General features: G+C 38.2%; 1 protein-coding gene and 1 long non-coding RNA gene across 12 annotated transcripts in view; one reads left to right on the forward strand and one right to left on the reverse strand.

Moving 5' to 3' along the window:
- The window catches only part of IQSEC1 (IQ motif and Sec7 domain 1), a 1385758-nt gene that overhangs the window by 101147 nt on the left and 1271894 nt on the right, over nucleotides 1-12717 (reverse strand). For all 11 annotated transcript variants that reach the window (XR_003856582.1, XM_029600819.1, XM_029600818.1 and 8 more), the window contains 2 exons: nucleotides 9187-9469; nucleotides 2777-4038 (listed from right to left, as the gene is read on the reverse strand). Coding sequence is in view for 10 of the 11 variants with exons in the window: in XM_029600819.1 (XP_029456679.1) it covers nucleotides 2777-4038; nucleotides 9187-9469 (1545 nt within the window). In the remaining variant the exon portion in view is untranslated. The remainder of the gene's footprint in view (nucleotides 1-2776; nucleotides 4039-9186; nucleotides 9470-12717) is intronic.
- LOC115091032 lies at nucleotides 9416-12114 on the forward strand. Its single transcript, XR_003856583.1, has 3 exons — nucleotides 9416-9499; nucleotides 10517-10660; nucleotides 11635-12114. It is a non-coding gene; the product is annotated as an uncharacterized LOC115091032 (long non-coding RNA).

The following is a 12717-nucleotide window of genomic DNA, read 5'->3' on the forward strand; positions in this document are numbered from 1 at the left end:
CTTAGAATTATACTTTTGGTGCATTTCCTTATGATAATGTGTGAAATTGTAAGCAATTATTTATTTTACCTGAAGAACTTTGTACCATGATAGAAATTAGTGGGGCAAAAGAATCACTAATATTACTAGTGTAATTATTTGATACAAGGCTTATAAATTCTGAGAGTAAATATGCCATTTTTCTTAGCCTGCTTGTAACAAGAAACAAGTCATGAGATCAGATATATTAAAGAGCAGTTACTCAGGAGACTAACTGTGCAGATATCAGGGAAAACAGGACAGTAGCCACCTGGCTACACTTAAGTGTTTGCCGATGTGATATGGACAGACAGTTGGGGCCTCAAGAACACATGGGAGTAGCCCAGAGAAAAACTGAAACTAGGACAATGGTCAGCAGAATGAACATAAAAAGACCTACTTCAAGCAAACAGTTTGAAATCAGAGAAAGTGCAGATCAGAGGAAAAGCTTTTGAACATTACAGTGGTTAATGAAGTGCCTGATGAACTGTTCCTGGTTTTCCAACGTTGTGTTTCCGTCTTTCGAAAGATATATCAGACTCACATTGGAAACTGTGAAGGGGAAGTATCTTTATACATATTCTTTAATGCAAACTCTAATCTTATATGCTTTTATTGCTTATTTTCAAACTTATAAGTAAACATTCTATACTAATAAATAAGTGTGTTCTTTATTCTATGACAAAATAATCACCAATTTTCCTACCCACTACAGATAAAGGTACCAATATACATTGCAAACAAGGTAGAAAGTCATTCCCATTTTGTTTCTTTGTAACTTTAAAAGAAACAAGTGTTATCATTAGCAATAACAAAGTCAATCCAATTCCAACTTTTCTTTTATGGGGTAAGAAGTATAAAAGGACCAGATAGATAGAAAGTGCCTGCAAGAACAGGGATTGCATACGTGTTTTCAGAGCAAATTTTACACATCTGGTTACTACTAGTAAATGCTATTTTACTAAACTATTCTAGCTTCAGAACTTCTTTAAAACACTTTTTCATGCATCATTCTTATTAGCTGGAATCTCACAAATATGGTGCCAAATCCTGTTGGCCTAAAAAACTGTTAGACGAGCAACTAGATCAGTGTTTTTCAAACTGGTCTTTAAGGATCACTCAGTCAGTTTGGTTTTCAGGGAATATGTAATACATATGCATGAAATAAATTTGCAGGGAGGGTAACTTACAGTGCTTTACCCACCTAAATACCTCTTTGAAAATGTATACACACATATCAGCACACCAGGAGAGGTGTTCTGAGTTGAGGGTCAGGATTTCCATGCATATTTTTTAACTTTCAGAAAGTAGATATGTGCACAAATAGCAGGTATAAGGCTTTTTTTTTTTTTCAGTTCAGTTTTTAAAGGGAACATTTTCCCTTTGAAAATTGATGTAAAGTCTGTGGGCAAAACATGCTCACAGACTTTATCCTTCCTTGTACCATCTTAAAATTGCCCCCATAATGCATACAAACCATTTTTTCAGAGATATTAATTTTAGATAGTCTGAAAACCAAACTGGCCATGAGATCCTTGAGGGCCAATTTGAGAATTACGCATCCAGATAACCTCTTGAAAGTAATCACCTAGGAGGAGTTCTTAACTTTGGCTATCTAAGACTACAAAATGTCCTAGATTTTCAGGTGAAATATACCCATTAGTTATATTTGTAAGGTTAACTTGTATATCGTTGTTACTCTGAAACTCTTGTTTGTAGCTCTCAGACAAAACTAAGACTCTCAGACCTAGAACCAAAAAGTAACTTATGCACCAAACTGGTTTCTGTATTCAGTTTACAACAGCATAAATCTTTGCTACATCTCCCCTTTTTTAATCTGAATATGCGTAGAGCTGATGAGCATACTATTAAAGGGCTTCTAGCTAATTTCTGAACCATGTCAAAAGTCTCAGTTCTACCAAAATGCTGAAAAACAGTGAAAATGGCTAAAGAACATGGGGAAAACATTGAACACGGACTGGTGGTGTTAAGTTTCTCATAGACAGATGTCATTGAAAGAACATTAATGTGTTAACTGCGAATTCTATGGTGGAAATTACAGTAATTTTGCACAATCATTTTGACCAATAACGTTTATTCTTTCTGGAGTGTGTAGAAATATTGCAAGGCAGATTCTAAACTCTATCTAAAGCTTCACAGAAATACCTTAGTCAACCCAAAGCTTCTTCACTTCCAGGCATTTTATAAATGCTAATTAGGAGTAAAGGTACAGACTAAAACATATCCAGAACAATGCTTTAGTTTCACACTCCAGGGTTTTGCTTCAAAATGGATTCGTTTACTGCAGTTCTGCACTTGCTTTGGTATACTGTGTCATTTAGGAGGCAATTTTCAAAATGGTTAAAATTGTTTGAAAATTGTCTTCCCCATCTTCAAGGAACTAGAAGTACAGATGGAATTAATCATGGTGCTTACCATTTTGAAACAGTTAAAAAATTTTTGTTCTGTCAATTTGCTGCCCTCATGATGCATCCGAATTTTCCTCCTATATGACTGGTTTTGTAGCTGAAGGATTCTGCTTCTTTTAAGATAATGCTTTAAAATTATTAGAGAGCCACCTTTTACAATAGAACTACCTATCTAACTAGCCATCTAATTTCAACAGGTTCCAATGGAATAAGAGGGAACATATCCCTCAGGAAACCTATCAATTACTTTCATGAAATTAGTGTTTGATGCAAAGGACTAATGTTATAGAATACAATGGTATCAAAACATAAAGATGCATTCTACTTACTTATTAAAAAGATTCAACCCAATCCTATAATGCCGTTTCCTGATGACATCATTACTGAATGCAGGTGAATCCCAGCTGTTGCGTGTTTCTTTGTGGTATGTTTGCTTACTTAAAGTTTGCTCTCGTAAACTGTCTCTAGATGAGGATTCTGAGCTGCAATTTATTGTATCATTGGAATTTGAAGTGCTATTGATACTGTCATTATCACCATCAGAATAATCTGATTCTGATTTGCTTTGCCTGTTTACAGTGCCATTAATAACCAAATGACTATCAATAGGTCTTGGCCTATGTCTAGGCAGGTCATCTTCTCGGGGTATAATTTTTGTAGGGATCCCATGCGGGATATGCTTTGGGCTTCCTTGTTGACTACTTAGTCCCCTTTCATATGCATTTTGTCTCTTTAATGATCCTCGCTCAGAACGATCACTTAAGTCCACTGAACTGTCACTAGGAGGTTCTATGGTTAGCAATGGAAGATGATCCATTCTTAATCTTTGCTCCTGACATTCCAGTGATGGAGTGCTTCTACAGCTTGTATCTGTGTCTATCTTATCATCCTTGTGGGTCATGGACCAATACTCTTGCGAAGAGTTCATGGATCGAAGCCTCAAATCAGATTCAGTACTGGATGGTCTATCTACTGAATGAGAAAGAGGAAGAGGAGGAGATAGTTCTTCTTCATCAATGTACAATGTGACATCACTATATGATGCAGTCATCTCATCAAGTTTCCTGTGATCAACATTATGTGCTGCTTTGACTTGACCACTCCTTTCTCTCTCTACTTCTTCACTTCTAACTTGATCCAAAGCTTGGACTTCATCTGCATGTAGGCTCCTGCAATTTAGTGCATCATCAATTGATTCAGCAAGAGATTTAACCTGTCTTGAGAAAGCATCTTCCAATTCTGTGATAGCATCAGCAAAATCACTAGACGCAGCAGGAGACTTCATTGAAGCTGGTTCTCCAAGATCACCACAATCAGACTGGACAATGGCTCCCAGCTTTGACCCATCATTACTCAATGAAACTTGTTTCCCTTCAAAGTAGGAACTGTGGACTTTTTCAGGTCCTTCAAATGAAAACTGCATTCTCATATTGGACAGTACAATGCGTCTTGACATACGATTTTCAGACATAGAACTTCGAAGTCTCTCAAAATTTTTGTTCATCTGATATTGGCGAAATGCTGTTTGTATGGTACGAGCTGCATGTCTAGTTATGAGACGGCCCCCATATTTGCGTTCTAGCATTTCCACCTATAAGCAAAAGAGACATATAAAATAGTTTGTGATGCAGAGTGATACACGAGTGATTTTAGTTAACTTTTATACATATTATAATTATCATGCCTTATGCAGAAAATACAAAAATTAAACATCACTTCATATGACATTTATGCCATGATAGAATACAAAATCAAATTTAAACAGTGCCACAGTGAATACATCTTTTTGAAATTTGCTGTCAACTGAAAAGCATACGTTTGGGGGCTGGACTGATTATTCAGTGCAAGCACTAGCTGTGGCTGTCGTGTGGGAGACCTGGTGTCTGCTGCTTGGGTTGGCCAGAGCTGGAGACACTGTGGAAGAAGGTTTCACAGCCCCTCGGGACAGAGGGGACTGAAGTGAGTCCCAATCATTATGTAACAGTGACACTTAGTGGAGAGGGTAAGGTGTACACACAGATACTATGTTCCAGGGGGAGCAGCTGTGTGTGTCCCCTAGCTAAAACCTGTTGGTGTAATGCATGGATTAGATGAGTAGAAGTGGAGAGGGTCGAAGATAGAGGGAAACAATTCCTTGATATCTGGGAATGAGAGCTCATGGGAGCTATAATACCACCAATAGGGTCAGGTTCCAATTGAATTGGAGTCCACAAGCAACAGGAAAAAAAAAACTCCCAGGCTTTAAAAAACACACATAATTTTGTTAGAATATTAGAAAAATACAAGGAAAGATGCACAAGCTACTTTGGCCATTTTGTTCAGCACAGACTAAAAGATGCTTCAGAATTGTAAGTAAATTCATTAAGAGGTCATTCTGAAGTGTAGAAGAACTACAAAGACAAAGTTATTTAAAAATCTGAATAGACACATCAACTTTCTGTGTCTGCCTCCCTCCGAAACTGTACCAAAGGGAAGGCTCGCCTGAATAATGTAACAGAGTCATCAATTCTCTGCAAGCTTTCCCCAGGCTGGATATGAGCTATTAACTTCCAGATGCATAACGTCGTTCAGGAGCTTCCACCCTGATGGTTTTGTGCGGACTACAAAAAGGAGTGCTCGCCTGGATTCAGCTAGGGACCAAATGAGTTTTAAAGTGAATAAAGACTGTATTTCTTCCCCTAATCACCATACTCTAGAGAATCATTCTGTCCTCTCCCACTTCTGTCATCTAATGCAGATAATCTCTTCATCTCTTGTTAAACTGAATGCAACTGTGGAGGCATAAAAACACACCACTGGAATCCTATTACTGCACTCTTATCACACTTGTATTGGTTTCTTATTTCTCATCAAAGAAAACTATTAAATTCTAAATGTGATTCAGAAATACGTCTTATGCTATCATTCTGCTAGCTCTTTGTTTATGGTATCTCATCCTTTCTTTGCTATTTTCTAAGCTTAGCAAGTGCACACTTTATTACCTAATACGCTTCAAACTATGTCCTGCAGGGGAGGCAAATGCAGGGGTTATGTGGGATCTTCCTACTGTGTCTGCTATTACGTGGCCAGCAGCCCTGCCCTGGAGTCTTCTGTTAATCACTATCTATACACGTAGGGGGCAATTTTCAAAAGTATGCAGGTAGTTGCAAAGTCCACAGATGCTTTTTGCCCATTCATTTTGCGCCAGTTCTCACAAGGAAAATGTGTGCATCCTTTCCCTTTGAAAATTGCCCAAGGAAGAAGTACCTGCAGAGATTTACGCCTGTTTTTCCTGCAGATACTCTCTTCCCTGAAAATCTATGCGAGTAGTTTGGAAAATGCACAGCTATACGTGTTGTTGCCTCCCCGATTTAACCCTGTCTCTAAGCCCTTTTACATTTCTCACCCACTGTTGATGCCCCGCACGTGCTTTTTGGGTAAATGGCTTCTGAAAACTGCTGGCCAGAAATTAAAAAAAAAAAAAGAAGCACTTGAAGATTTTAAAATAACCAAGGCCACAATTTCCTAGACCTTGGTTATTTATTGTGGTCTAGGAAATTAAGATGTTTTATTTCTATTGCAATTGAATTAATTTCTTATTTACATTGTTTCTGTTTTCTGTACAAAGTGTGTACTTTGTAATTAATTGAGAAAATTGATAAATTAAAAAAAATAAATAATAATAACCAAGGCCTTCATTTACTAAGAGCTTCTATTCCAGTTTCTCTCTAAAGCCTTCTAAGGTGAATTTCCAATAGCTGCGCGCATAAAAATGAACAGTTACATGAGTCTATGCTATTTTTAAAAACCTCAACATACACACATAAATCAGAGTCCACAAGTAAAAAAGGGGCGGGCCGGGGCGTTCCAGAGCGGGAGTCAACATTTACGCGAGCACGTTGCTATTTTATAAGCAATTTACTCGTGTACATTTGGCAGCTTTCTCACGTATATTTATTCCTGCTCAATATCTGATCATAAATGTCTTAAAAGTGAAATAGTAATTGGGTGGGGGGTTCTGGTTGAAATGGTGTGATCTCAGGCTGAAAAGCCAGGAGGGTCTCAATGACCTGAAGCTGGACTGGGCAAACTGGTAGACTAATTGTTAAAACTGGTAATTTAATTGCCATATGCATGTTAGAAAATCTGATTTACTGGGGATGGGGGTGGGGAGGTGGGTAAGTGGGTAGATGTGTCAACTCGTGTATTACTTTAAAATCAGATGTAAAAATATGCAGGTACACCAGCTGCACACATTTATCCAGCTAAATTTCAATTTATCCAGCTACATAGCAGCTTTGCTGTAAGTAGCCAGATAATTTCTGAGTTATCCGGCTAAGTAGCAGCAATTAACCAGCCAATTTCTAACTTAGCCAGGTAAGTAGCATTTTAAGACTTATCCAGCTACATAGCTGCTTTGCCACTACTTATCCTAATAACGATGAATTTATAAGGATCATTGCAAAAATGTATTTGTGCATTTTTTACATTCATGCGCATGTTCCCAGATACATTTACACATATTTTATAATCTTCATACATTGAATACATGCAAGTTAAAAAATACTCGACCAGTTTTGCATGCCCATTAATATGCATACATGGGCACGTGTGTGCATGTTTTAAAGTTATCCTCCTAACTCAGAAAATTTGCTCTTGGTATGGTTGGAAAAAAAGATAACTACACCTCATGTGAAAACTGGCATGTGACTATGCTTTCATGTTCTGGTTTTCTACCAATTCATAAATAGTGAGTTGCTTTGCATGATCATAGCAGCTCATTATGTATGAAATTTAAATAAACTTTCACATGTAGCAGACTACATGCAAAAGTTTACTATGAAGGCTCGCTGAAAGTTACAAAATGTTTCACAAGAGGAAAAATGCATAAACACACCAAAATTTCACTAGTGTTGTGTGTTTCGGGGTGCTTTCACGTTTTTCTGTATGTAGGCTCTCTTCCAAAAATATTTCACAAGTTACTACATGTGCTTCAAACACAGAATGTACCTTGTCTAAGGTACATTTTATAGGCAAATCTTGAAAGTTAAATTTTTACCTTTAAATGCTTATAAAACAGCTAACCTAAAAGTCAGAAGAGCTATTAGAATAGAATAAAGTTATTTAGCAATAATGAGAAGTAACAAATGTGGAAATGACCTAATCAATCCCTTGCCAATGAGATATTCAATGGGTGAAAAGAAGAAACAGAAAACGTTGCCATGTTTTTTCACACTTACATGGTAAAACACAAAATAATTTTCTTTCCTGACCTTGTCTGATTCATAACAGATTTAAATTAATTAGAATATGAAGGTTATTTCCAACAAGTCCAGATTCAGACCCAGGCAACTGCCAACAGTCCCCAGTTCTGAAGACATTAAATAATATCCAGTCCAGTTTTAAAGGACCACCAGTGTGCATTCTGCCTACGGGTGCCAAGATCTTACATCCATCCCTGGTTTCCAAAGAATATAATTGGTTGAAACACAGGGTACTCATGTCCTAGAAATGTCCTGGTGTTGCTGACTTCACCTGTTGGAATGCTTGTGTCAAGTACTGATTTTTGAAAAACAATTCTGAAAATAAATGACAACTCCCTGCCCCAAAAAAGGATTTAACAGTTGCTTATTTAACAGTTTTCCGGGTGATTAACAGCTCCTCTTATTGTTGTTTATCATGTCAAATGCTGCAGTCATATATTCATCAGCTGAAAAAGGGCTCAAGAGACAAGCCCCGTGATGTTGCATGTTAGGACTACAGCAGCAAGAGACTCAAAAGAAAAATGTGCTGTTGCCATGAAGTTGCCACTTGTATCCTCTCATAGGGATGGCAACTTTCAAACCGGTGGACGGACGCCCTTTGGCGCATGTGTGTCAGCGCGAACCCAGATACACGGCCATTTTATAACTTGCATGCATATATGTACACATGTTGTAAAATAGCCTGACCGCATGCATATATGTGCCCAGTTTTAAGTGGGCACGCGCCTATGCGCATAAATCCCGTTTCTACTGCGTAGGTCAGTAATGAGTCTCTCACTGAACTCCATTCACATAAATATTAGTGCCAGAAGACCTCAACTCCTGTTCAGAGGGTTCTTTCACTCCGATAGATGTCAGCGCACATTTAATCTTTCACTCATATGATATTTTGTATCGTAGAATTATGAGAAAACATCTGATGCTGGCTGGGGAAAAAGACGCCCCTTAATTCTATTTTGTGGTTCTTGCACCTAGTGATAGTTCACACTGAAACTGTAAACCATGTGAAGCAAATTCATGAAATACAATGCATGACGGAGCTAGGGATTTCCACTGCTTGGAAGAAAACAGCATATTTCATTTTATGATTTTACTTTTATGAACTTTATTTTTGCCTTAATGACCCAAAGACCAGATTTTGGCAAAATTAGGGAAAAGTTCAGTTTCCTGCAATTTCTAGAATTATCCACAAAGGAAGATCTTGTGCAAAAATCACCCTGGGGCTTTTGTCTAGAAGTGTTAAATCTAAGTATTGGGTTAAAAGTTCCATGCTTCCTTTTGGGGCACACATCTGCTTACAGGATTTTCTTTCTATGAAATTTGTTTCCCTTTCAGAAGTTACAGGAAATTTAATTCTTGTGACAGCCCTGAACTTAAGCTCCAGAAATACAACTGTGGCTTTCTCAGCAATGACACAAGTTAGGCCCATGATACTCAACAACCGATGGCAATTTCAATAGCACTCATGAATGATGCAACATGAACTGCTCAAATACCTGTTTATCCTGCAGGTCTGAAGAGAGTTCATAGCTCTCTGAAAGAGATCTTGACCTTTTAATAGCTTCTTCCTCTGCTTGCTTTCGCAGTATGGATGTAGAATGCTGAAGCTTTGGTCTTCGGGAACGTTGCTGACCAGGGGAGACGGAGTACAGCCCATAGGCGGGATGGTCGTACTGATCTGGGCTCACCACTGAGCTGTGCGTTATTGGTCCTTGATGGTAACCAGATGGGCTGTCCAAAGATGTGCCAGGATCACTGCCTGAAGCTTCACCCTCAACACTAGACACACAAAAAGAAAAAATGTCATTGGTAAGTACTGCAAATTAAAGATTTAATACAACTCTAAAACAGTGTAGAAATGTTGAATTCACTGTGCAGGGTCAAAGATGAATGACAAGAATTAACAGATGATATTTAGGATAACATTCAACAATCTTCTCCAGCTTTCTCTTTTTGTTAATCAGACTTCTATTTTATTCACAATTGCTTTTTCGTATAATTCAATAAATGTGTGTTCCCACAGTTCAAGTTCACTTAACTAATTGGTCATGTAGTAGCTTGGATACCATTGAAAACCTTTCCTATACCAAATGAACAATAAAACAAATGATAATGTGTTAAAGGATGTAATTTAATAAATCTGGTCTTATGAATGCTTTCCTGGTAACATACATTACATTTACACTCACGCCAATTCCCAATAAGCTGTAGAAAACTACCCTTTCAGAAAACTCAACCAACTTGTTTTCTGGCATTTGATTTTCTTTAGCTTACTTGCTCACAAAACTGTACAGCGATCCCATATTTAAAAACTGAGCTAGGAAGGCAAGAGGATAAATGCTTTCCTACCTGTACGTTTAAGAAACAGCCAAGATTACCAACAAGTAAAATTCCAAGTGTGCTCTGCTGAGAATTTTCACCTTACTTTTGTATAGAACACATTAAAAATTAGCCAATGCAAGAGCACCAACATTAAAAAAAAAAATAATAATAATAATAAAAATCCCAGCTCATCTCTTGCATATCAGTATTCAACTGCTAAGGTCTCATTTTTGTCATACATTGCGATCTGCAGTCCTTTTGCCGAGTTCAAAGTACAGAGTGGTTTCTGAATCAGTGATCTCCTCCAGTGTTCAGCCAGATGTGATCAAAGTTTGCACACTGACGAGTGCTTTTGACAGAACAGGTTTGATATGCGCAGAGTTTTAGAATTTATGCCAGAAAACAAGAGAGATTTCTTGGGCACCTTAATAACTTTTCACAAGCCCGACAGTTCTGAAAGTATTTTCATTTTCCCTTTCCTGAAATAAACAACTCTCCCAAAAGAGGAGGTACCAGACTGCCATTGCCAGTGCCAGGAAGCAACACACCTATCTACAATGCAGCTTTTTAAGATTCCCAACAGGAAACTGAACCCTACAGCCGGCGCTCAGCTTGAACACGAACTTTGTTCTCCAATGTTTTGCTAAGGTATGGGCACTACAAATATGCAGTCACTTGCAAAAAAAAAAAAAAAAAACCCAACAAAAACCCCTTTACATATTTCAAGGACCGTACTGTTCCCGAGTAGGAGTTTCCTCTTGGAGTTGCTGGAGGGATGCTTTCCCTCTTATGCAGTGTTAAAAAAGTGTCTTTTTTTAAATAAAAGTGTATTTTCTCCTCTTATTGAGTACATAGCACTGTTTGAGAAAACATTTCCACCGACGTGTTCCTTTGAAACTAGAAACATTAGAAGACACAACAACTATAGGCATCATGCAATAATTCCCGCTTTATAATATGGAAAGCTTGATAAAGATTCTGTCTGGATATAATGATTAGTATTTTACAATTTGTTACAACTGGATACAGTGAACACATGGGGCCTTACTGAAAAAGGATTTCTTTTCCCATTCTGTGCCTATAGAAAAAAAAAATCTTTATTGAGAAAAGCCCATTGTTGACTGGCCAGAAATAACAAAATGGATCACCAGAATTCTTCCAAGATGGCTATCACCCTATTACTTGCAGCAGACAAAAGTGGGGTGAGCAGAGATACATCAAATAATGTTCCAATAGCAAAGGCGCATCGCTAGTAATAAATCATAGGAGTCCAGATAGTCTTTTGAAAGTTGTATCCAGAAAACTTTTAGCCCTAAAGTGTTGCTGGTTGCAGGTTAGAATGATGTGCAGTCCCCTGACACGGAACCATGTTTCACAATTGTGCTGCGTCGGGGAGGACTTACATCCTGATCGGCTTTAAAGATTTCTTCGGAGAGGTTCACGAAGCATCACCTCTTATGATTTATTAGCGATGCACCTTTGCTGTTGGAACATTATCACACTAACACTTTCATAATGACAATTTCTGGTCAGTGGCTTCCTTAATGGCCTTTTTATTTTTTGTTGCCATCCATAAAGCTTTCGCAGCCCTAATTCAAGAATGATTTTTATTCTGCCCCCAGGATATTGATCTTCAGAAAAGCTGCTGCCGCTCTCCATTTCCTCTTCTATTCTTCATCTGGAATGCAGTATGGGAACGATTGGTATTACTGATGGCACTTCTCTCTTAAACCCACTCCCTGCATTCACGTGTTTGACCTTTGAAACATCAGGAAAGTAATTTTTTTTTATAGCGTGCAGTCTTCTGCAGTAGGTATGAAACAGACTTTTAAAGCAAATAAGGACAATCTGCATCGAGAATTCTGGCAGCACTAGCTCACACTAGTTTTATGTCCCTGCCACTAATGCAGAAGGCTTTTCTTTGTGAATATTCTCATTAAAAACAACAACCAAAAACCCACATGGCATATAAAACATCTGCCACTTACTGCTATCAAAGAAATGCTTCCCCCCCCCCCCCCCAACTTGAAGATGAAAATATATTTAGTTCAAGTGAATTGTGGCCTGTATTAAAAAAAGCTAATGTATTTCCTCCATTCTGTAGCCACGTTGCACTATTCCAGGCAATATAGCCAGCACAATAAAATCTGGCCATTGAAATGCCCTTGCTATTGTATTTTTCAACTGAGGCATTGCAAGTATCAGGTTTTTTTAAATTTGCCCTACGGTTGCTACATTGTCTCTGGCAGGGAATGCTGCCTTCTCTCCAAGGTTTTTACTTTATCTTTCCTTCTGAGCTATTTCATGCAGTGCCAGTGCTAGGTTGTTTTTTGTTTTTTTTGCTGCCCTATGTGAACAATTTCCAGGCTGCCCCCCTTCCCCCATTCATTCAATCTCTGTCCCAGACCTGCCAAATAAAGGCCCAGCTCACTCCAGCAATCCAAACTTTAAAAACTGACACCCCTCCACCCCCCTCCCCCCAATTTTCACCTCCCTCCCCTTAAACCCATGGCCAGTGCAAGGATATTGGGTGCCCTAAGTGAACCTTTCAGCACTGCCCCCTCTTCCCCCGGCCCTCTCCCCACACACACACACACAAAATTAAGAATAATGCATTTATAATAACAGATTTTAAATGAAAGAACATTCAAATTAAACAATATCACTTACAATATGTACATCACTGTTTCCCAACCTTTTTAAGC

This window comes from Rhinatrema bivittatum, chromosome 4 (genome assembly GCF_901001135.1).
Source record: "Rhinatrema bivittatum chromosome 4, aRhiBiv1.1, whole genome shotgun sequence".
Taxonomy (NCBI): domain Eukaryota; kingdom Metazoa; phylum Chordata; class Amphibia; order Gymnophiona; family Rhinatrematidae; genus Rhinatrema; species Rhinatrema bivittatum.